Source organism: Chiloscyllium punctatum, chromosome 1 (assembly GCF_047496795.1).
Source record: "Chiloscyllium punctatum isolate Juve2018m chromosome 1, sChiPun1.3, whole genome shotgun sequence".
Classification (NCBI taxonomy): Eukaryota; Metazoa; Chordata; class Chondrichthyes; order Orectolobiformes; family Hemiscylliidae; genus Chiloscyllium; species Chiloscyllium punctatum.
The window spans coordinates 44,198,565-44,225,053 of record NC_092739.1 but is presented as its reverse complement, the minus strand read 5'-3'; the positions used below and the strand labels follow the sequence as shown (position 1 = coordinate 44,225,053).

The 26,489-nt window shown below is 38.3% G+C and overlaps 1 protein-coding gene across 4 annotated transcripts in view; it reads right to left on the bottom strand.

The window, feature by feature from the left end:
• The window catches only part of lin54 (lin-54 DREAM MuvB core complex component), an 86,907-nt gene that overhangs the window by 10,919 nt on the left and 49,499 nt on the right, over nt 1–26,489 (bottom strand). For all 4 annotated transcript variants that reach the window (XM_072552305.1, XM_072552396.1, XM_072552128.1 and 1 more), the window contains exons 8-12: nt 25,898–26,095; nt 23,723–23,814; nt 22,266–22,337; nt 18,050–18,152; nt 8,646–8,783 (exon numbers count right to left, since the gene is read on the bottom strand). In XM_072552305.1, coding sequence (XP_072408406.1) covers nt 8,646–8,783; nt 18,050–18,152; nt 22,266–22,337; nt 23,723–23,814; nt 25,898–26,095 — 603 coding nt within the window. The remainder of the gene's footprint in view (nt 1–8,645; nt 8,784–18,049; nt 18,153–22,265; nt 22,338–23,722; nt 23,815–25,897; nt 26,096–26,489) is intronic.

The window sequence follows — 26,489 nt, the reverse complement described above, 5'->3', positions numbered from 1 at the left end:
AAGCAATAACAAAGGGAAAACATTAGATTTCAATGTCATGTATTTCACTCAATCATCATCTGTAGCTAGCAACTGTTTTATGTTTTCAATGAGCTGAACCATTTTGATAAAATAATGTTGCATTTCTCTAAAACAAAGGATACGATAAGCAGAACTGTCAAATTTTCATTTAAAGGTCTACCAAATATTGAAATGCTGAGAAGACTTCAAGAAAACTCATCCCATGCACTATTACTTTAAATCAGAACTGTAAAGAGTAATGTTCTCAAGCTAATCCATCAGTTTGTCATAAACCACTCTTAGGATTATACCAGTTGTTATGTGAGTTCAATTCCAGGACCAATCTCCACTCGCCTGAGGTGTGGTGACACTCAGGTTAAATCACTACCAGTTCTCTCTCCATCTAATAAGAGAGCAACCCTATGCTCTGAAAGACCATGTTGACATTACTGTTCCATAACTGATTTTTCCATTCCCATCATTGCAACATTGAGAAATGACAGACTACTCAGAGAAAAGATGTACAGATTCCATATAAATTAAACGGCCTAACCTCACCAACATTTATTTTGTAAGGTTAAACGTAGTTTTTAATTCACTCATAAATGCTTTCTTTTTGCAGTTTACTGCTGTAAATTGTAGTCAAGAGTTTTACCAAAGGGAGTTCAATGTTAGTCTTACAAAGGCATCACTGAGGAGGATTCTTTTATTAAAATCTTATGAGATTTTCAGGCAGCAGAGGATCGGGTGTCTGTTATATAGCACTTACACTTTATCTTTTCAGCAATGGGCAGTAGTAAAAGAAAATTATCAAGTGAATACAGGCAGTAGATCCAATGTACATGCCCCCAAAGCTTTGTCCACAAGACAGAACACTGAGGCAAGAACAGTCCAAATTTTCAAAAGGCTAAAAGGCACAGATGCAAACATCCTTCTTGGTAGAGACTGAGAGCACAGGAAAAAGGGAGAAACACTCAGTTAACAAGTAACTAGTTAGACCTGAATTTAGGTGAAACATTATCCCATAAAGAAGTAAACTTATGAAACAGACTGAGCAAAAAGACTTCCATAATGTGTTCATGAATTCCTTCATTGGAAGTGTTGGTTTCGGATCAAGATTATGTTCCTAACAAAATGAATAGACTCAAAGGATTAAATACTTCACCGGTCACAGCATTTTCCTCTAAATTATTATGCTAATTACCATCTACAAATGTTTTCAGCACAATTGCACTGACATGTTAGCTTTGAAATTTGCAACTGGGTGGCAGGATCTTGTCTCTTACTGAAGTCCGTTTCCCACCTAGCACCCATTATTTGTTATGGAATGAGTGAAGCCTCTCTTCCAATTCCTCCAGTACCTTTTGTATCTGTTTCTACTTTCTACATCTCTTTCTACTTATCACCATTTTAAAATTCTCAATGACTACTGATCCTACCAGACTAAGAGTCAAAATGTCTCAGAAACGGACCCTTCAATCTAACTCATCTGCGCTGGCCAGATCCCATTTGCTGCAATTGGATCCATGTCTGTCTAAACCTTTTCTAGTCATGTACCCATCCAGATGTCTTTCAAATGTTCAAATTGTACCATCCTCTACCACTACTCCGGCAGCTTGTTCCATGTATACACCACCCTTTGCATCAAAAATTAACCCCTCAGGTTCTTTTTAATTTTTCCCCTCTCACTTTAAATCTATGCCCTGTAGTCATGCCAATTGTTGTGTGCTGCTATCCCTTTTCAACTTTTGAAATTAACCTTATCCTCAATTTTCTTTCGCAGCTGTTATGTCTTCTTTCTTCTAAATGTATTTCTCTCCTATTCTCAGTACCTAATATCTACTGTCATAAAACTCTATTTGTGCTATCCACAGCCAACCTCTCACCTTTGCCATTGTCTATCATTGCTTCCATGGTCATTTCTCGCCAGTACTGTCTACATATCACAGATCCTTATCTTTAAAAACTTTCTGTTCTCTCGTAATAGCTTCTTATTTTTGACTTGGTGTTCATTTTATCTCTTCAACACGTGGGTTTATATTTTCTTGGAGGTACAAAATAATTAAATTGAAATTGTTGTTGAGCTGGTGGGACTTGGAGAAAGGCAAGTACAGTATGTCGAAAGCAACTATCCAGGGCTATACTGTTGTGAAGTGGGAACAGATATTTTAGTGATGCAATATTACCTATGAGAATCCAGAATTCATTGTGCTAAAGTTCTCACAAAAGTATGTGTAAGTGGGATAGAGTCATCAGCAGACCTTGGTCTACATTCAGACTTTTACAAGATCCAAGCAATTTGGTTTGTTGCTGCATTTGTTTCGTCTCTCTCGTACTGTTGCAGTCTACTTTTCTTACAATACTCCAAGTGTAAAGCATTGCTGCTACAACATTGGAATATAACCCAATCATGTCAAAACATTAATTTGTTTGGTATGGATTAAGTTATTATTATTATTATTCATTTGTGGGAAATGGCCATCATTGGCAAGACCAGCATTTGTTCCAGTTTGCTAAATGCCCCTGGACTACATGGTAGAGGGCAGTTAAGAGTCAATCACATTGCTGGAGATCTGGAGTCACAGAGACCAGATCAGACAGGAGCAGATTTCTTCCCCCAAAAGGAGATTAACGAGCCAGATGGGTTTTTAATGACTATTGATGATAGTTGTCATAGTCACCATTTCAAAGATCAGCTTTATATTCAAAATTTGTTAGAATTTGAATTCCATAAAAATTAACAGTAATGGTGCGATGAAAATTCCACCTCCAAAGCATTAGCCTAAGCATCTGGATTACTAGTCCAGTGGTATTATCATTACCTCTCCCAATTATGGAATTGAAACAAAGCAAAACTTCTTTCCAAAGTAAAAACAGAAGACAACAATAAAGGTGCTCAGTCAAATTAATTGATTTTGCAGATGATATCAAGCCAGAAAAGTTTGGAGAATCAAAGTTGGCCACTCACTAATACAACAAAAATGGGTTGGATGGAATATATGAATGTGCAAAACAACAGATGAAATTTAATGCAAATAATTGTAAAGTGCCACTCGCTCAACTTGCCCAAACAATGGAATAAAACAAAACTACATAACCAAAACAGTCAAACAGAAAGTTATACAAGTTTTATCGCACACTGGCAATGTTGCACCCAGAGATCGTTTAGGTCAAGAAAACTAAGCCACCCCATAGGAAATGCAAAGACCACTTGCCAGGCAGATGCCTAGAATGAAAAGCTTACACTTTTGGACAAGAAAGGAGATGTTGACATTTCAACTTGGAAAGGAGGTTCATAGATTATGTATCCCTCGCAGTCCTATAATGAAAGGATTTTCAGTATCTTGAGACAGTGAAAGTGCAATGATAGAGTTCAAAATCAAATTGATATATAAATTTTATGTGGGGGTGTTCTCATGCACCAGTTTTTTCTTTTAACAAAAGTGCTAGCAGTAATGGGTGATGCAGTCCAGTTGTGGTAAATTGTTGCAGTGCCCCTTGTATATGGAACATACTGCTACCACAGTGTGCTACAGGCAGAGAATATGCATGTTTAAGGCGGTGGATGGGTTGTCAATCCAACAGGCTACTTTGTCCAGGGCGGTGTTGAATTTCCTGAGTGTTTTGGGAGCTGTTCTCATCTAAGCAAAATTCCTTTATAATTCTGACTTGTGCTTTGTGGAGTCAGGTGGTGAGGTACTTGCTGTAGAATTTTCAGCCTCTGGCACACTTTTGTAGCCAGAGTATTTACATAGCTGGTCCAAATAAAGTTTGTGGTCCAGGATATTGATGCTAGGATATTCAGGAAAGGTGTCAGACAATCGAAGGGTGATGGCAAGATTCTCTCTTGCTGGAGATAGTCATTGCTTGGCACTTGTATGACACAGGTGTCTTGTCATTTCCAGTCCAAACCTGAATTTTGTCATGTACCTGCTACTTGCAGCCATGGACTGCTTCTTGGGATGATGACAGGACTGACACATGAAGCCAAACTAGATCAGTTAGGACTATATTCACTGAAGTTCAGAAGAATGAGAGAGGATCTCATATAAACCAATGAAATTCCAACAGGACTAGACAGGGTAAACTCAGGAAGGATGTTCCTGCTAACAGGGAAGTCCTGAATGAGCGGACACAGTCTAAAGATATGGGGTAGGCGATTTAGGACTAAAATGATAATATTTTTCACCCTGACAGCAATAAGTTGATGGAATTCTCTGCCATAGAGAACAGTGGAGGCCAAAGCAATTAATACTTTCAAGTTGGAGACAGATATAGTTTTTAGGATTAAAGGAATCAATGGGTATGAAGTGAATGCAGGAACAGGATCCCGAGTGGAATGAGCAGCCATTATCATACTGAATGGCAAAACAGGCTTGAAAGATGGAGTAACTTACTCATTTTTTACGATGTTTCGGTATCTTTCATTTAATGTCGCCTGCTTTTCACCCTTTCACAGAAATTGTTTATTTCTCACTGCTTCACTAACCCTCCATTCTAGCTACTTTGAAGCTATTACATTTCTAACTGTTTCCCAGTTTTGAAAATAAGGGACCTGATACATTTAACTGTTTCTCTCTCCATAGATACTATCAGCCATTTTCTGTTTTAATTTCAGTATCTATGGAGACGGCATTGAATGTTGTACGATCTTGAGAAAACATCCCTAATCATGATGACATGAGGGAAGCTATTGATGAAGCAGCTGAAGGTATTTGAGGAATTCCTGCAGTGATGAGCTGGGCTGAGGTGACTGATTTCCATGAAACACAACCTCCTCCGTTTGTGCCCACATGAACCCAACCAGTGGGTTGACTCAAATAATTCAATTTTGCTTGAAGTTATTGAAACCACACCTGATCAAAATGTACCTTGATGTCAAGAACTGTAACTTTTACCTCTGGAATTTAGCTGGGGTTTTCTTCTCCAGTGTTTGGACAAAAGCTGTAATGAGGTATGATGAAGAACACTCGACAAAGCCCAAACTGAATCTCAATAAGTGAGCAGGTTATCACTCAAAGTGCTTCTTGATTGCACACTCAGTGTTATCTCTCATTATTGAGCACAGGAGCAGGGATGTGTTGTTACCAAGTATATAGGACCTTGGTGAGACCACACCTACAGTGTGCCATTTTGTTCTCCTTTCCTCAAGGGAGCACAGCAAAGGTTTACCAGGCTGATTCCGGGGATGGCAGGACTAACTTATTAGGAGAGATTGACTAGGTTAGGATTATATTCATCTGAATTCCAATGAAAAATGTGGGGGGGGGGGGGGGGGGTGGATTTCAAAGACTTACAAAATTTTAACAGGATAGGGAGGATGTTCCCAATGGTGGGTGTGTCCAGAAGCAGGATCACAGTCTGAGGATTTGGGGTAGACCATTTAAGATGAGTAGCCATTTCTTCACCCAAAGCATGGTGAGGAATTAATTACCACAGGAAGTAGTTGATGTCAAAATATTGAATGTATTCAAGAGGCAGCTCGGGACAAATGGCATCAAAGGTTATGGGCAGGGGGTCGGGGAACAGCAGGATTAGGCTATTGAGTTGGGCATGATGAATGGTGGAGTAGGCTTGAAGAGCCGAGTGGTCTCCTGCTACTCCTATGTTCTATACTGATGCTGCAAAGTAAACAGATAAGGTGATTGGAGACATGTAGAAATGTGTCAGACATGACTCAAAAAGGCATTCATGTACACTAAAGGAATAGAAAAAGCTAAATCTGGACTACCATTTCAAATTAAACAAACAGTTTGTTCAAACTATTGCAAGGTAAATTTAAGACATAACAGGAAGTTTCTCACATGCAAAACAAATCAATATTTGTGATGGACTTAAAAAAACCCAAGAACTGCAGCTTCTGCAAGTCAGAAACAAATTAGAGATTGCTAGAAAAACAGCATCTATGGTGAGAAAACAGAATTAATGTTTTGGATCCAATGACCCTTCTTCAGAACTGAAGAACAAAACACAGTTCCTGCCAGACCTACTGAGTTTTACCAGCAATTTCTATTTTTGTTGCTTGTAATACACTGTCTGGTAAACTGGAAATGAAAACCTGAAAATTAAATCTAAAACAGAATAATAGAGGTAGGGAAAATGTGCAGTTTTTTTCTGGCTGGCTAGATTAAGATTTAAAATAGTCTGCCTGCTGAGATACTGGCATTCCTGCTCCTGGGAAATATCAATTAGCTCATAGACGGATAGTTAAATTTGAACGGTGAACTTGAAAGCTGCAGAATTCTGTGAATTTCAACATCTGTGTCTTCAATAAAGATGGTGCTGGAATTTTAGGAGCAGACCTTCCTTGAAGTAATAATGGTATAATGATAATTGGCAGTTATTCTGAAAGCTATGATTACTTGAGATAAGTTTGCATCTAAATGGTAACTTCAGCTGGCAGGAACTTCAAAAGCATAACATAAATGTTTCTATTTGTGGGGTAGTACATTTGAATTTTCAAATTCATTTGATCAAGTTCCACACAAGAAGTTATTACGCATCAATTCTGTATGACTGATTCCTTTTTCTGAAGCTTTGAGTTTTCAAGCACCCAGTCAGGGGTGACATCTTCCCACCTGCCTACCACATCAATCCATGGGTTCATGGTAACTGGAATAACATATTAGCATGAATTGAGAATTGGTAATTTGGAAAACAACAAACTGATCTTTTTCAAGCTGGCAATCAATGGAACAATTTAAGGATCAATGTTACAGCCTCAGCTACTCTCAATTTACATTAATGACTTAGATGAAGAGAAATAGTGCATCCAAGTTTGGTGATGATACAAAATGCAATGGAAAAGTAAGCTATGAGGAACTGAGAAGTGCAGGAGGGAAGGTGGCAAATTGAATATATTCACTTTGGTTGGAAAAACAGATTTCTTCCAAGAAAGATTGGAAATGTTGATATTCAGAGGAATGTGGGCATTTTTTTGCACAAATGTCAGATAGGTAAGCCACAGGTACATCATGCAAAATGAAAATATATGGTATGCTAATGCTTTCTTCAAAGGAATTGATGTAGAAGGGTGAAGGTGTCTTACTGCAATTACATGGTTTAGGTACTTGGAGAACTATTAAAAGATCTGGTGGTCTTAACTGAGGAGGATATACTTGCCATAAAAGGTGGTGCAACAAAGTTTGTTAGACTAATTACTGTGATTAAGGAATCAAGTAGACCTGGTCTATATTTCCTAGAGCTAAGAAGAATGAGGGGTAATCTCACTGACACAAAATTATTAGTGGGATTGATGTGGTAGACAAGTGGGAAGATGCACCCCTGGCTGGGTACTTAAACTCAAAGCTTCAGAATAAGGAACCAGTCATTTAAATTGAGGCGAAGAGAAATTTTTTCATTTAAAAGGTTATGGACTTATGTGAATCAGTCCATAAAGTTGCAGATGCTCAGTTGAGTTTATTCAAGCCAAAAATCAACAGTTTTTTTTGGACACCAAGGAAATGATAGGTAAACATGTGGGAAGATGGAATTGATATAGAAGATCCGCCATGATTTCAGCCTGCTCAATAACGGCCAAACGACCAAACCTTGCTCCTATTTCTTAGGAGAAAGTGAGGACTACAGATGCTGGAGATCAGAGTAGAGTGTGGTGCTGGAAAAGCACAGTAGGTCAGGCAGCATCCGAGGAGCAGGAGAGTTGATGTTTCAGGCAGATGCCCTTCATTAGAAATTAGGCTCATTCCTGATGAAGGGTTTATGCCCAAAACATCGATTCTCCTGCTCCTCGGATGCTGCCTGACCTGCTGTGCTTTTCCAGCACCATACTCTCGACTCCTATTTCTTAGTCTACATTCACATGTAGACCAAAACTAGGGATCAAAAATACAAGATAATCAGCAATAAATTTAACATCTAAAGAGTTTATGAATGTGGAATTTACAATCACAAAAGAGAAGTAGTAGATAGCATAAATGCATTTGAGGGTATACTGGCTAAGTTGAAGAAGCAGAAAAGGAGTAGTGGAATACACTAAGATAATGCCAAAAGGCTAATACGAAACTCACATGAGGCATAAACTTGGTCTTGAGTCAAATGGTCTGCTTTTCTGTGCTGCAGATGCCATGTAGTATTGATGAGTGAGTATTTTTTCACAATTTTTAGAAGGAGGAAATGTATGGACAAGACAGAAGCCAGAGATCCTTGAAAATTCTTTCACCTTTAGATTGATTGGTATTTGATAACTTCGTTCAGCAACAGCTAGAGATTGCAATTAGTTAAATAATCCCTAGTCTCCAGAAGGGTAAAAATCAGTCAGGAGTTTCATCTTAGCCCTGTCAAACCTGTATACATTTAGATGTTGGGTCAAGCTAAGTTCCAATTTAGCTGAAATGTCTGTTAGTCAAGCAATCCATTAACTTCACACAGACTGTGTAACATTTGAGGAAGATGCCCAAGAGTTGTCAGATTGAATACCAGAAGGCAGTAGAAAACCAAGAAAAGAGGAAGGATGGAGAAGAACACATTAGTACATTTAAAAAATAGTCAATCTATAAAGTCTTCTGAGATAGATTGAAATTTGTAACCTTGGGCATATAATGAAAGACCTTTACTCTGTGGCCAAGTAATAGTTTACTCAGTTTCAAATCTGAAAGTCCAGAACAATATCTTGCCATCATGCTTACCTCATAGCATTCACAGTAATTTTTCAGACACCCTGATCTTTTACAGTTACATCCTTTGCTGTGTCGTCTATCAGATTCACCTTCCTTTCCTTTCCCAATCTTAGGTTTAAATGCTTCTGGATTTCTGTCAAGACATGCCTAGAAGAGAAGACAACTTTAGGGCATTTAGAGATCTAGGTTTAGAATAAGTCGTCAAAAATGAACATAACATTATGCATTAACTCTTCTTTAGTTTAGGTTTTGTGGTCAGAAACAACTGAAATCACAGAAAACATTGCAAGAATCTTGCTCCAGTCAGATTATTTTACAAGATAGCATTCAGCTAAATAGAGAAAACTACCAACCCAAAAGTTCACAGACACATACTGGATCCAAGATGTTATCTTATAACAATCCTTGTAAACGTTTGGCTTTGATAAAAAGTGGGGAAAGAAAGATGGTTTTCATAACATCAGAATATCAAATCAAAAAAAGACTGACCACCCCAAAGTCAAATTTTATTACTTTTAATCCCTTATTTTCTCATTACCCATTCCATCTTAAAAATGACATAACTTCTTTACTGTACCTCTAAGTTGGGTAATGATCACATTTGGCACAAAATTGTCTAATAAAAAAACTATATAGAAGCAAGGATGGCTGTAAACTTGCACTGCTGTAGAGTTACTCAGAAGAACACCACAAATTGTTTCTGTGTTGGTTTGTGTGATATCAGTTCACCTTTGTTCAGTCGGCATTAAAGGAGAGAATAAATGTGGGAAGAGGAAAAATTGGATCAGGAAAATCCAACAGGATCTCCATTATGAGTTGAAACTCATGAATAGATCACAAAGATCGTGGGCAAAAGGCAGCTTGGCAATCATGTTCCTATAGCCAAAAGGCCTGCATGTGAACTTAGGCCCTCTTTTGGTGACCTGGCTTCCTTCCACAGTCACCTTGATTTCCATTGTCTCTGCCCAATGGAGGGGCATGTGACTGTACAGAAGACAACTGCAACACATTACAAGGGAAAGCAATGTCCTAAGCCTTAGCAGAAGAGAATGTTGCTCTGGTGTCATTCTGAATTCTCACAGTAAGGATGTGCAATCGAGGGCAATTCAAAGGCAGATCAGGTGAAGTATCTTCAAAACTTGCTACTTCTCTTCCAAATAATGATAGCTGACTCTAACAGATACAGTGCTGTGTAAAGAAGTCTCTCAGTTAGTCCATTTCTGGAGTTGTTCAGTCCAAATGACCAAAACTTTCACAAAGGCAGTTCCTCTCATGTTCACCTCACTATCAGATGAAGGACAATGAGAGACTAGTTTCCTTTTGAAAAGTGGATTTTCACTGAAAAGTTTAACTTAAATCAGTTTCTTAATAAGTTCAATTGGCTATCACCGTTAGACAGATGGCTACCAAAGAATTCAAGCCACACAAAGAAAAATGGCAGGAGCAGGAACATGTTATGGTATTTCTTCTCCCAACTTCTCTCACCTACATGGGCCTGGGAACCACCATGCCCACCTCCATCCCCACATATCAGACCTAGTTTTGAGATTAAAATATTGGTTTTATCTTGTAAAGCGTGGCCATAGAATCAAACCATATTTACAGAAGATTTCCATTCACTTCAAATGGTAAAAACTATTGCCATTACAGCTTTTAAATACAAATCCTTTGTAAATTGTGATGATTCCCTTTCCTGACTGTTTTTTTAAAAAAACACTCTGAAAGCCTAATAAATCTAAACTGGTTTGTTAAAAATTCAAGCTTAATTTCTTCTCTAGAGTTTCAAACTGATGGATTTTCAGATTTTCAAAACAGACTGCAATTTGAATGTTCTTTGAAATAGAAATACAAAATCCATGGGATATCAGCATCCCTGCAAGATTGGTGTCTCTAGTCTCTCCCTATTGTTTCAAGTAGCTTGCTGGGCTGCTTCAGGAGCTATTGGGAGAGGGTGAAGTCACAAAGAACAGCAATCAGGTTTTCTTATCGAAGAAATGATAAAAGAACTAGTTGTATTTTTATTACAATATAAAAGCTTTCTGATAATTTTTAATGAAATCAATTTTTAATTCAGATTTAATTTCTTGTTAAAAGCAGAATTATACCCTGAAAGTTACTAGGGTGGGGGGGAGCAACTGGACTAATATAGCTTGAAACAGTCCAGTCATTTAGATTACTAGCCCAATAATTTAGTGACTACACAACACTAAATATTTACACAAAAGAGACTAATCAAATATAGAAACATAACAGAAGGGCATTCAGACTTGCAAATCTTTTTTGCCACTTAATAGAATCGTGGCTGATCTTCTACTCAACACTATATTCCTGGTTTTTCTCCATATCCCTTGATGTCTTTAATATCTAAAAAATTATCAATTTCTTTTTTGTATACACTTAATAGTGGAACCAACACAGCCTTTAGTGGAACAAGTTGCATATGTTGACTACCCTCTCCGCAAATAAATGCTTCTTAACATGGTCCGAAATGGCCATCCCCATAACACGACACAGTGACTTCTGAATCCAGACTCTACAACCAGGGGCAACATCTTCCATGCATCTCATCTTTTTAGTCCTGTTAGAATCATGTGTTTCAATAAGATCCCCTTTCTTTTTTCTAAACTCTAGTGAATACAGACCCAGTTGAAGTAATCTCTCATATGACAATCCCACCACTTTTGGCATTAGCCTAATGAACCCTTCACTACCCTCCCTCTATGGAAAGTGCATGAGATATTCTAGGTGTGGTGTCACCCAGAGCCCATACAACTGCAGTAAGGCACAATGGCTCAGTGGTTAGTTCTGCTGCCTTACTGCACCAGGGACATGGGTTTGGTTCCACCTTTGGCCGACTGTGTGTGGAGTTTACACATTCTCCCCATGTTTGCATTGGTTTCCTCCAGCTGCTCCGGTTTCCTCCCATGATCCAAAAGATATGTAGATTAAGTGGATTGGCCATGCTCAATTGCCCATTGTGTCCAGAGATGTTCAAGGCCTTGGAAAATGCAGACTAGGGAGACTGGGTCTGGGTGGGACGCTCTTTGGAAGGTCAGTGTACACTCGATGGGCTGATAGGCCTGCTTCCACACTGTAGAGATTTGATGATTCCTACTTCTGAACTCAGAATAGTTTTACAATGAAGGTCAACATGCCATTTACCTTCCTGATTACTTGCTGCATCTGCCTGTTTACTTTCAAATGACTGGTGTACAAGGACCATCCATATTTTTTTGTAATCCACATTTCCTAATATTTCTTCATTTAAATAATACTCTTATTTTTCACACTCTTATTTTAAATTAATATTTACCCTTGCTATTCTTCATTGGCCACATGTTTGCTAACAATCAACTTATCTGGACAGTCCTTGCATCTTTCTCAAATCTCAATATTGCATATTACAGATAAATGTAGCACAGAGCCATCATAAATAAACTGCGCCATTCACAAAATTACTTAAGCTCTAATTTTTCCTTAAACAAAAATTGCACTTTTTTATCAGGATGTGCACAAAAATCAATCATGAATTCCCATATAAAACATACTCCACGACATCATTTACAGGAGCAGCCACCAAATCAAAAACAAAAGAAAATGTTGTAATGAGTAATATGAAGCAATATTGTACTCAATGTATTAGAAAATGCATTAAAGCACCTAAAGTTAAGGAGACAGACAATAAAGTACATATTTAGTAAATACTTCGTCTCATAGGAGAGAGTGAAGCAAGCCTTCAAAAACTTGAAAATGATAACGTGAAGGACAACTAGTCAGTATTTGCATGAACAAGAAAACTGTTCCCAACAGTCTTCAGGTATTAAGTAGTTGCCAAGCAGCAGGAATAGAGTCAGAGTGAAACCCAGGATGGGATAAACAGTGATGACTTGAGGCCTAAGAGTACTATTCCAGTGCCAGTGCCTAACAGTATGCATAATGGATCTTTTTCAGATTGGTGGGATATGACAAGTAGATCCCACAAATGGGTTAGGCTCTTTTTATTTTACAATCTGTATTAAAAACTTAGGTTGAAGTATGGTAACTAAATTTGCAGTTGACACAATGATGGGAAGGGAAGTGTGTTGTGAAAATGATGTAATAAGGATGCAGACTGATACAGATAGGTTAAGTGAGTCAGCAAAACCTGGTGGATAGAATATAATAGAAAAATTCAACAGAAGGAGGGGAGTTGAGGACTTTAGCTTTTTTTTAGGGCAGAGGTAGATTGATTCTTGTTAGGCAAAGGAATCAAAGATAATTTAGATGGAAATTTGGAACACAATCAGATTAGCCGCAACCTCAAATGGCAGAGCAAGTTTGAAAGGCCAAATGGCTTACTTCTACTCCTAATTTATATGTTTGTATTTAAACGGGGATAGAGAAGTCCCCAGGCAGACAAAACAATATTAAGGAATGAATTCAACTCCACAGGCGTATTTCCGAAACAACAACAACCAAATGTAGCCTAAAACAAGCCATATCAACAAATTATAAACTCCATGCTTGATTACATTTTCTTTCTGGAATCTGGTAAACCTATCCTTCCCAATTCTAATACACGTGTGCACAATACATATGAAAATTGGTGCGTGCTTCATTAAGTTACTTAGATCCGTTTGAGTATAACAAAACAGATCTCTTTGAAGCTCAAGAAAACCTGTGCTATTGGTTCTTTCATGTTAACGGCATGCAAACAGTTTCTAACTGGATTGGGCAAACATCCTTGTTAAGCACAAGCCTTTTACAGTCAAACAAGGACGGGGCAGGGGGGGGGAACCATTAGACCCTTCCTCACCTGATTGTAACATTTACAGCAAGCTACTAACTAAATTTTAAAAAGAGGAATTAGTGATTTTTTTTTTTTACAAGTCATGGATGGGTAGCTGAGACCAGCTATTGCAATTCCTGAGCTATATAGGAACCTGAATATTTCATGGGTATTGGGTGAAATGTAAAAGATATGTCTCCATTTGCTTGAACTCGGGCCTTTGAAGCTTGATTGATGGCTGCAGTCACTGTGGAGCAGAGATCGTGATAGTCATTGAATTGTGTGCTCCAGGAGGTGGTCACACCACAGGGGAAGTTAAAAATCCCACAACACCAGGTTATAGTCCAACAGGTTTATTTGGAAACACTAGCTTTCAAAGTGCTACTCCTTCATCAGGTGATTGATGAAAGACACAATCACCTGATGAAGGAGCAGCACTTTGAAAGCCAGTGTTTCAGAATAAACCTGCTGAACTATAACCTGGTGTTGTGGGATTTTTAAACTTTGTACACCCAGTCCAATATCAGCACCTCCAAGTCATGAACACCACAGGCAGTATGTGTTCAACTGAAAGGCAATGAGTGGACACACTGAAGAATAGAAGAGGTGACTGAGGTACTGAAAGAAAGAAGAAAGCATGGCAAAAAAAAAATAGTAGAAAGGAGCGTAGTAGCCTGCAACAGCTCAAAGTGAGATAAAAACCATTAAGGAGGGAGGCCAGAAATACAGGGGCAGCAACTGAAATAAACAGGGTGTCAAACATTGACCCAAAAAAAATGATGGGAATGCCAGAGCCAAAACAGACGATTCTGTCAGGCGTCAAGTCCTTGCAAGATCAGCACACCGACAATCGAACCAGAGAGTCCCCAGAATACATTAGGAAGTGTGAAAAGGGCAATTTAACCCTTCCTGACAAACAAGCACTAGATGCATGGGGCAGACATGCTTCAGTATGACAAAAGACCAGCTGTATATTCTGAGATGGAACCAGACTTCCAGGCCAAAGAGCAGACATAAAGAGATTGTTGTTAAGCAAGCCAACAAGAACTATTAGCAGCATTTCAAAATGATAAAGCCAATTAATTTGATACTTCTGATTGGTCAAATCTTGGGAAGTTCCAGAAGGTAGCCAGGAGGGTATAAGAATCCAGCCTGGCAGGAGTTGGGGGACCTCACCATCCAGCCTACCTCTAGGCATATTGGGATACAGCAGCAACCACAGCAGCTTGCCTCCTGACCAGGGAGGGATTCAACATGTGAAGAAAGGAACAGACCAGCAAAAGTTACGAGTATTTTAAGCTTCTAAAGAAATTAGAAATAGAGTTATTAAACATCTTAGAGAGACCCTGTTCTAGGCAACAGGAGTGTATAAAATTCCAAGTCTCTTCCCAAGCAGAATCCAAATCCACATCACAACTTTCAAATGGATTCCTCTACCAAAATGTTTCGAAATCAAAAATTACCAGGTATTGTCCAAAAAGGTTTATTTGAAATCAAAAGCTTTCAGAGCACTGCCCCTTTGGCAGGTAAAGTGAAGACAGCATTCAGGCACAGACTTTATAATCAGAAAAATCAAAAGATCATACAAATGGCATGAGTGGAGTGTCGAGAGGCTGAATAATAGGCCTCCAAAGGTGATCAAGTTTCGGTGTGAGTAAAGTGTCAACAGCAGAATAACAAGTGGAGGGAATACCTATAATCTGATTAATTGAAGCAGAGATATTTTTGATTTTTTTGTAATTATAAAGGTGATGTCGGAGATAAACCAAACAACTGGAACAACATGCTAGGTATAAGAGTTACATTCTGAGGGTCGAACTAAAGTAACATGTAAGCTAAAACCGTACAAACTAATTAAGGTAGAGAGATCATAGGTTATCAAGGTGATGGGATCAAAATAGGACAGTAAGGAAGATTGTACAAATACTGAACAGTATGGTGGGGTTACATGCAGCACAACATGAATCCAAGATCACTGTGGAGGCCACCTTCATCCATATGGACTTGATCATCAATTTTTGCTCAGGATTCTGCATTGCTGTGTATCTCAAAGTTGCCTTGAGGGATGCTTACCCAAAGATTGGAGGCTGAACGTCCTTGTTCGCTGCAGTGTTCCCTACTGGGAAAGGAATTCCTGTCTAACAATTGCTGCATGGTATCCAGTCATCTGTTGTCTTAGTGTCTGCATGGTCTTGCCAATGTACCATGCCTCAGGGCATCCTTGCTTGCAACATGTGAGGTAGACAACGTTGGCTGATCATGAGTATCTGCCAAGTACATGGTGGGTGGTGTTCCCACGTGATGGTAGTATCCATGTTGATGATATGGCCTATCTTGCAGAGGTTGCCATGGCAGGGTTGTGTGGTGTTTTGGTCGATGATGTCCTGAAGGCTGAGTAGTTTGCTCTGAACAATGGTCTGTTTAAGGCTTGGTGGTTGTTTGAAGGCAAGAAGTGGAGGGTCGGGATGATCTTGGCAAGAGATTGGTCGTCGTTGACACATTGAAAGCAGCAAAGAACAGGGCGTAGTTTCTCTGCTTGGTGGAAGTACCGGATGACGAAGCGTACTTGGCCAGTCGTATCTTGTGTTTGCCTTCTTAGAAGGTCATTGTGATTTTTCATTGTGGTATGTCAGGACTGGGGATTGAGTTGAGCATCATATTCTATTCTTATGAGCGCTTCTTTAGGTGTCTATTGTGTTCATCCTCGTCTGAGCAGATTCTACGCATGCGGAGGGCTCGTCTGTTGGGGATGGCTTCTTGAACATGTTTAGGGTAGAAGCTAGAGAAGTGCAACATCATGAGGTTATCCACAGGCTTGTGATAGAGTGAAGTACTGAGGTGTCCGACCTTGACGGAGATGTGCGTGTCCAAGAATGAGACTGATTCTGAAGAGTACTCAATGGCAAGTGTGATGGTGGGATAAAATTTTTTGAAATGACTATGCAATGATATCAGTGATTTCTTGTCATGAGTCCAAAGGAAGGAAATGTCAACAATGTATCTGGCATATTGTGCAGGTCGGAGGTCCTGTGCAAAGTAGTCTTGCTTGAACTTGTGCACAAAAACGTTGGCATGTTGTGGTGAAAGTTTGGTTCTCATGGTTGTTGCGTGTGTTTGAGATGAAGAGCTAGTTGTCAAAAGGTGAAGACGTTGTGGTCAAGAGGAAGTGGATGGGTTGTATGACGCTCATGTAGAATGCCAAAACATCCACTGTGACAAGGAATATTCCTGGTTTGACTGGTCTGTGGGTGCTAAGTTTCTGTAGGAAGTCTATAGTGTTGGGATAGAAGCTGGGGGTTCCTCATACAGTGGGTTTCAAGATGCCCTCGACATAACCAGAGAAGTTCTCACACAGGGTCTGTTGCTTGATACATTGGGGTATCTAAGTGTGTTTGCTTGGTATATTGGCAAGACCATGCAGATGTGAAGACAATGGATAAATGGGCATGCGACTCTCAATTAGCATGTTATTCCAGTCATTTGTATTGTTTCCAGCACCCTTTGTTTTTGTAATTATTGATATTCAGCTATTTACACTTTACTCACACCATCTGACACTCTTGATCACCTTCAGAGACCTATCATTTGGCTGTCGACACTTACTCACACCATGTGTATGACCTTTACATCTCTGATCAGAAAATCTGTGCCTGGGTGCTCTCTTCACTTCACCCAATGATGGGGCATCACTCAAAAAGCTTGTGATTTCAAATAAACTTATTAGTACTATAACCTGGTGTCATGTGATTTTTGACCTTGTCCACCCCAGTCCAACACCAACACCTCCACAAAATGTGTTTCCATTTGGTCTGTACAGGACCTCAAGATGGAATGTTTCCTAAGCTGGGTACAAGGTAGCTTTATTTTGGACCATGAATTCAACCAGGAATAAAGGCACTTACTTTTCCTGTTTTGAGTATTTCAACAAGTTTTGGCCCGCATATTTCATGCTCAGCTTTCAATGAAAAGAAAATTAGCCATCAAGCTCTTTCTCCTTGAAATATGAAAGTAAATATACAGAATTCTTACATCATTGCATGACAACATATTCAGTGGAGTTGACTGGAAAAATATTCATCAGCAATTCTATTTTGAATCTGTGCCCCATTGGTTACAACCACATTAAATTATTCAAAGTCATGACAACCAGGTTCATGCACAGCCCCAAAAATCACATCTGACAACAGCCAAGAAAATAAATTGTTGATAGTAATTTTTGTTTTTTCTGTCAATCGTCTAATCCACTCTTCTTTTCCTGCATGACTTGTCATTACAAATTCAAGATTCCATACATCTTTAATACAGAGTGGCCAATCCTCAAATGTGAACTTAAATTATTGAGTTACGGGTGCAGCCCAGCCATGATTCTAAACCTATACACATCTGGCAATCCTGTATGCATTGTTAGCTAGGCTCACTGGAGGGAAAAGCAAAAAAATAGTGACAATTATTGATTCGCAAGTCAAGTTTAAAATGTGTACTGGTGGATGGGGTAAACAGGATGAAAGTGGATTGGTGAGATTAGCAGGTATCCTGGGCAGAAAGAATCCTAAGATTAACACTGAGGACTTTCTGCACTTGTCAGACAAAGCACATTTTTAATGTTGCATCTTTAAATTCAAGAACTACAAGTATAGCACCTAACCTTTATTGCTTTTAGCCGCTCAGCTTCATGTTCCAGATTGTTGAAGCAGTTAGTACAATTGCAGTTATTGCAAAATTCTCCATTTGCAAAACAATCACAGTATCTAAAATGAAAAGGTGAAATTTTACATGAATATCAAATGTATTAACTCCACAAATACATTTAAAACACTAAGGAATTCATCACTGTCATATTGTGTACCATACCTGGAAGCTTGGAGGTTTAGCTCACATTTTATAAAAACATTGTAATGTACGCAAATCAGAGATTTAATAAAAGGGTGGCTATTATGTATTCTAGATTTACTAAGTTTTTACATTGATCTAGTGAAATGAGGCAGTTTGTGTCGGCCACAATCTACTCAATGCAGACAGCATGCTAAGTGATCAGCTTAGTTCCCACAATTCAGCTGTGAACATCAAATTTGATGCTTTCTGAATGATTTTAAGAGGCAGAGTTTCCTTCTTCGCACTCATCTCCCATCTGTGGTTTGGCTAAGGGGATACCAATGGAGTCTGCCATGGGGTTTCTCCATCATTTCAGTGGGCTGAAAGAATTACTGACTACAAGCAGACAGGAGTGGTGCTGGAAAAGCACAGCAGGTCAGACAGCTGTACAGACTGCAGATCTCCAGCACCTGTAGTCCTCCCTTTTGCCTACAAGCAGACAGGGTAACCCCTACAGCTTCCATATAAGAAAGGAAGAAAGCAAAGTTATCATGAAACAATAAACAATACAAATGGTAAAGCACAATAATTATTTTAGCATCAAATGTTCTGTGCAACTTGCGATGTGAAAATATTTTGAAAATTGTCAAAAACTGAGTGATGTGACAACCGGTTGAACTGACTGCAGCACTAAATTGATTAATTTGAAACCCCTCATTCTTGACATGCATCTAATAATCTACACTTAGACACAATCTAGGGCTCTTTTGGTGCAGGGATAATGTGTCAATCATTGAACCAGAAGGCCTGGGTTCAAGTCTCAACTTGCTCCTGAGGGGTGTCACAACAGGTTGATTAAAAATCATTTTTAAATATTCATTAATTTTAAAAAATAAAAACAAACATACTTTAAGATTTTGGTGCTCAACCTGCTGTATGGCACATTTAACTTTGAACTTTTTGGGGGACAAAGTTCTTCTGGGAAATAAGTCACATGTAGCAGTTAAATGATCAAATTTGATATCAGTTGCATATCAACCAATTCATTGGCAAAATGTAGTTACAAAGTGAAGTAAGGGGGTCAATATCATCAGGGAGTTGATAGGAATTTTATTGAATGGCAGAGGAGCTTTGAGGGGATGAGTATCCTATTCTTGATTCTAATGTGTTGGCATGTATCTAGACACCATGACAGACACAATGTATTCAAGGATGGAAAATAAATATTCCAGGGTTTACAACATTTGAGAGACAAGCAGAATGGCTAAGGAGCCGTAGTAGTAAAAGATGACAGAAGGTCTTACTAAGAGGCCTCAGATGATCATGAGGTAAAATCAACTTATGAAATTCGGAGTAGCAGGAATTAGACAACTGAGGGGAGTACTTTAAAAACCCCTAACAGTAGTTATAACATTGCACAGAGCATTAGCAAGTATTCATTATAGCTTGTAATAGAGGTAATGTGATAATTGTGGGGGACTTGAATCTTCTTATAGACTGGGACTGGGACTATCACATTGATAGTTCCTTTGTTACAGCACCCTTGACAAATGTTTTCATAACAGATTCTTGGAGCAATATGATGCAGAACAGACTAGGGATAAAGCTAATCTAAGATTTGGTATTTGTATTGAATCAAGGTTAATTCGTAATGTCCTAGTAAAAGGCCCTTTGGAAATTGTGATCATAAAACTTGGAATATTACACATTATAAGTCATACAATATGGATTGAATTGCATGTTAAGTCTGAAGTTGATGCACTCCAAACACAAACATAAATCTTTAAACTTAAAGCAATTATGTGAGTTTGAGAGCAGAACTAGTTAAAAGTTAATTGAATAAAGTAGACTAAAAGCCATGACTGCAAGTGAACAATGGGAAATAATTGAAAATGTTCAGATGCACATCCTCTGAAAAGCAAAACCTCAGCAAATCAGACCCATCCGTGGCTCACTCCAAAAATTAGGATAGTAATGAATTAAAAGCAGCTTTTAACATTACAAAAATTATGGCATCAACATTGAGGATTTGGGGAGTTTTCTGCTCATCCTGCAGTGTATGCATTAAATTATGTGCATGTGTCAAACTGTTCTTGAGAATGTTCACTCCTGAAAACCAAGTTGCCGTGATCTATAACCTTGCAAGGAGATTAACCTACCACCATCTTGGTGTGACTAAAACCTAGAAAAAAAACCATTTGTCAACATGGTGACACATGCTCACCTGACTATGAGTATAACGCCTAAAGTGTGGTGACTCCTATGTTAGTGGGTCCAGGGCAGTGGATCTCTCTCTTTTGGTTACTGGAGGCTAGTTGCTGGCGTGGACTGGATGGGAAACAGTATTTTTCTATTTTTCTCCCCCCAAAAGAATTTGTTCTTAAAGATCTGTAACGAGGTGCCTTGGTACCTAAAAAATCCCATAATGTGACTTGCAAACATTTCATTGTACTCATTTAAGTACATGTGACAATAAAGCTAATTCAATTCAATGTTCTGCTTCTGCTCTTTTTTAAAAAAAATAAAACATTATTACACACCACCACATTTTTCCTAAAGAAATCTAGGTTCTAGAACGAACTCAAGTCTCAGCTGCACTACTTATCACTTGGCAACTTCACCTTCTTCAATGAGCTCACTCGCTTCTATTAATCCTACTTCCTTTAAAAGTTGCATGTAAAGAATATTTAAAAATACATTTTGGTGAATGTTAAGAACAAGAAATTAATGAATTTTATGCTGAGAAAATGCAATTATCATCAGGTAATTCAACTCCAAGCAGCTCTTGTGCAATTTAGTTATTCTGCACCTTTGATGCAAGTTGCCAATAGACGTTTCATGATGCTTAGTTGTTATGCTTTACCTATTTTTATGTTCTACTTGTTTATTGAGAATTTTATCTTCCTCTCTACTCATGTGAAAACTGACACTGGCCTTCCTTACTTGACCAACCTCTGTTACAAGTTCCCCACAAATATCTTCATTCCCCTCACCTTTGCTGACATCAATCTATGTCTCAACTCTCCTGGACTTTGTATGCTCAATTTCTCAGGATTAGTCCCAGGGGACTACAGGATTGAAAATGTGACACCATTATTTCAGAAAGGGACAAACGATAACCCAGGAAACCAAAAGCCTACCAGCTTTACGTCACAATGGGCAAACTGATAGAAACCATAATACAGGACAAAGTAAATATACACCTAGAGAAAAATAAATTAATACCAGACAGTCAACATGGTTTTGTCACAGTCAGGTCACGTCTGAAAAATGTGATTGAGTTCTTGGATGAGACAACACAGGCATTGAATGAGGGTAGTGCTTCCTGAGTGGCATTATCAAAACTGCACTATTGATCCATGCTGAGAAACGAGTTTTCCTTTAAACTGTAAAGTTGTACAGCAGTCCAAAAGTAACTAAGCTGGCTGAACATACCTGCTGCTCAAAAGAAGTTAAAAGCAAGGTATGTTTAAATGAATAGGCCAAGCACTACAAAATAAAAAGAACTGAATCGACAGTTCCCAACTCATTTCATATCAAACACACAGAATAGTCTCTCATTGCTCTATCATAGAGTCATAGAGACGTACAGCATGGAAACAGATCCTTCAGTCCAACCTGTCCATGCCGACCAGATATCCCAACCCAATCTAGTCCCACCTGCCAGCACCCAGCCCATATCCGTTCAAACCTTTCCTATTCATATATCCATCCAAATGCCTTTTAAATGTTGCAATTGTACCAGCCTCCACCACATCCTCTGGCAGCTCATTCCATACATATATCACCCCTTGTATGAAAATGTTGTCCCTTAGGTCTCTTTTATATCTTTCCCCTCTCACCCTAAACCTATGCCCTCTAGTTCTGGACTCCCCGACCCCAGGGAAAAGAATCGGAAGTGACACACTGGCAGTTCAACATTCACTGAAAAGATACTGCAATTTGAAATCTAAAATGTATACTTGAAACTAGAAGTGAAGAGGCATCATTTAAGTATCGTGGAGATTGGACATCAGTGTTTGGCAGCATGATCAAAACATCTTACTTACAGCTTGAGGCACTGAGACTTTGTACAATTACAAGGTTTCCGAGGTCTTGTTCCTGACTCTGATGTCGATGACCTAAATAAAAGAGAAAAGGGTGAACAGAGAAAAAAAAGAATAAAGTCGTCTTAACTTCTCAATGTCAATAGCACATTGCTTAATGTAGAAATTGTAGATTAACAAAGCAAACTTAATTTCATGGACATTTTGGGATCCAGCCAAGTATGCTTTTTACACATATTAACACAATGAACAATATGCTGAAATTGTTCTTCTAACCTTAAGTTTTCTTTAATAAATGTGTAAGCATTATAAAAACGTGGGTTTGCTTCCTCAATTACTGAGGTAACACTAAAAATTAAAATAAGCATTTCAGTAAAGGACTACCATCTAACCAACTGATTTCATTTCAATAGCAGTAGGAAATTTGTGAATTATTGTGAGAAAAATCACAGAAATCTTTGAGTCACCAAAGGACGTGACTTTGTGCCACAACTGAGAAGGTACTTCACATATTATTTTTGAAAAATCTATAATTAAAATTAAATTTATATTCCTTAATTTGCCTCCATCAAGTCATTTCTGGAATTACATTTTTGTTCTGCATAGTTAAAATCTTGCAAGGACAAAGAAAGAACATTTGTATCGCTACTGATACTGCTTTACCCAAGCTGACCAATATACAAAATCTTGTGGACAGAACTATGCCAGTTATTACTGTACAGACAAGTTATAATTGCTTGTTGTTCCATTATTATACTGTACAGAAAGTTAGAGACTACATTTAAAAAAAGACATTTGAAAATTAGATTCATGGAAATCAACAGCAGACTTTTGATCAGCATTGGGATCATAGCTGTTCACAATTGATAACAATTATTTAAACTTTGCAATTAAAAAAATCAATACTTCTAAGTTTGTGGTGACAGTAACTTGTGCAGTTTGGAGGGAATAGCCAGCTTAGAGGGAAACAAGTTACAAGACAATGTGAAGAAATTTGCAAAACTGGTCTATAATTCACAAATTAATTTCAACGTACTACTTATTTCAACAAGAAAAACGAGTTGACATATTCTTTGGAAGAGAATCTAAATGGGTGAGAGGACTAAAAAGGGAAACACACAAAATCACTAAGAATAGTGAAATAGCAACAACAAAAACCAAACTAAGTAGTAAGGAATTCAAAAGGAAGTAAATTTTATAGTGTTTAGACTGTGGACTTCAATACAGAGTGACTGGAATGAACTACACAATTCTAAATTCAGCTAAAAACTAGAAGAGAATGATGGAGAAGGGAAAGAGAGTCTATTACATTTGATGAGTAAGGACAGGAAATAACTCAGGTGGAATATAAGTGTAGACACGATCTGGTTAGGCCAAATGACCAATTTCTTAGCATTTTCATGCAATTCCATATAACTCAATCATAATACATATTAATGTTAGATGCATCAATGTCTTACCCATTGATTGGGAGCTTTGCTTGACTCTGAATGTTGGATGTTCCAGAAAATCCATTGTTACTGGATATTGATACATAGGAGGTTTGCTGCAACTAAAGTTAGGGGAAAAGTTAATGACAATATATATTTTGTCATGTCATCCATTTAATGACATTGCATATCTCGATAATAGTTTAAATATTGTTGATAATACATTGGGTGCTATTTGGTATCTTTATGTATAAATTAAAGCAACTATTCTGCTGCTGAAAAGATCAGCCTGTTTCCATTCTTCATTTCCTGACCTGGATGCATGTCCCATCTATGATCATTGGATTGGTGTGTTACATTATGGTCAGTATACCTTGAAGAAATATGCTCATGATATCATAATTGCATAATAACATGTTATATAAAACAAGTTAATAGTGGGAATCCAAGATAATCTTTCTGGGCTAATTGTAACATCTCAATGACTACCTTTGCTGGGTCTACCAGCGAAATCTAAGATTTTCATGGCTTCACAATTTTGATCAACGTTCGAAGAGCATTTAGAAACTTGGGCAGTGTACATGCATTTACATATACTTCAGTAATAGGGAGAATGGTCAACATAATTGATCAAGAATGAAATCAAACATGTTTAATTTATAATGTTCTTTTGTGATCTGAGGCCATTTAAAGTACATTACCACCATTGAAATACTTTGGAACTTTAGTTATGGAAGAAATACTACAACCAATGTAGACACAACACACTCCCACAAAGCAAAGTGATAATCAGATAACTCCGATTATTTTTAGGTTGTTAGTTGAAGAATAAATATTGGCTTGAATGTGGGGTAAAACTAGTGGCATGAGATCTTGAACATCGCGCTGGAGGGGAGGGGAGGCACAGATGGACCTCTGCTAACAATTTGTACAATACTGAGGCTCTGCTACATTATTGCACTAAAGTTTAGATTTTGTGCTTCACTTTTGGAGTAAATCTTGAAACAATAATGTTTTGATCTGGAGGTGAATGTGCTACCGCTGAACCATTTGTTGACACTTGACCTGTTGAATCATTATCTGCAGTAACAATTGAAGAGCTACAGGATTAAAGAGGTACAGTGGCAACTTTTAAAAATGCCACTTTGTAGATTGAATTTTAATTCAAAGGAGTAATCATCATCAAGCTTAAAAGAGGCCTGTAATGTTATATAAACATTTAAAATATTACAGATAAAATCCTTCACCAAGACAGAGGAAGCATCTAATCTGAAACATTTTGTTCACAAAAGCTACTGATGTGCATGTCTTGCTTATTGTTTCAAGTTGGCACTTCTTGTTTGCTCATGTTCATTAGCTTTAATAAAGATTAATACCATTAGCTGATAGAAAAGAAGCACCAAGACTGAAAATTTGAAATCGCCAGGAGCAATCAATTGCAGAATGATATTCAATTTGTAACGTGCTGATTATAACAGCATGAAAACTGATGTTCAGTGTGCATACAAATATTTCATATTGCTTTGAAAGCATGAACCTGTATTAACTGAGAACAAAAGCCATTGTTGCCCCCGATCACAGGGCCATAACACCAAGGGGAAAAATGTAAATAATCAGAGCATCATGATTACCAAGAGTTTATATCCATTTTATATCACACAAAGCCTCACAGCGCCAGAGACCTGGGTTCAATTCCCGCCTCAGGCGACTGACTGTGTGGAGTCTGCACATTCTCCCCGTGTCTGCGTGGGTTTCCTCCGGGTGCTCCGGTTTCCTCCCACAGTCCAAAAATGTGCAGGTTAGGTGAATTGGCCAAGCTAAATTGCCCGTAGTGTTAGGTGCAGGGTAAATGTAGGGGAATGGGTGTGGGTGGGTGCGCTTCGGTGGGTCGGTGTGGACTTGTTGGGCCGAAGGGCCTGTTTCCACACTGTAAGTAATCTAATCTAATCTAATTGTTCCACCACAAATCTTTTAAAAAATATAAACATGTCTTTTGTGCATGATCCTCAGTAAAACCAGTTTTCTTCCCAGTTCCAGCAGACTGCATGATGCAGTGGAATCCAGCAATGCTAGCTCAGGCCCCTGGATAGCCTAAAAGCAGCTCTGGGCTTTTAGGAAAATAAAATTAAATTAAGTTACATTCATCTTATATTTACAAATCAACGTATATTCCAAAAATCCTGGTTAAGAATTTCTTCCACTTGCCTGTGTAACATATTGAGCTGGGACAACTGCATAGCCCACACCGCCAGTTCCAGGAGCTGGTGCCAGAACAGTGCCTGGTGGGAGATTTGTTAAGTTAGGCTGGATCTGTGGCAATGCAGTTGCAGGCATAATGAGTCTCTGTTGAGGTTGGCTGGTAGTAACTATTTGTGTCGTGCTGCCAATGGGTTTAGGAACCACCTAAAGTGAGAATGAAAAGAAAATGGTTTCTTAAAATTGGAAGACTAACAGCTGCAAAACAAATTTATGTTTGATTTATATGCAATCATAACTCAAAAGTACTGTCTTTAAGCTAAAGAAATTTTATTGTCAGACAGACTTGCAATAAATTATACACATACGATCAGCTCAATGACTAAAACAAACAAGTGTACAAAGTGGCAGGTAACTGGCAAGAGAAATGTAGAATGCCCACACCCCCCCAACCCAAAATTGGTGTTAAGACAATTGTACTTTTTGATTTATATTGATGACGTGGATTTTGGTATAATTTCAGTATTCAAAGACAAAATTTCTAAGTTGAGACAACAGCAACAGGAAAACTCTTAAATTTCCGTAGGACATGACTGAACTA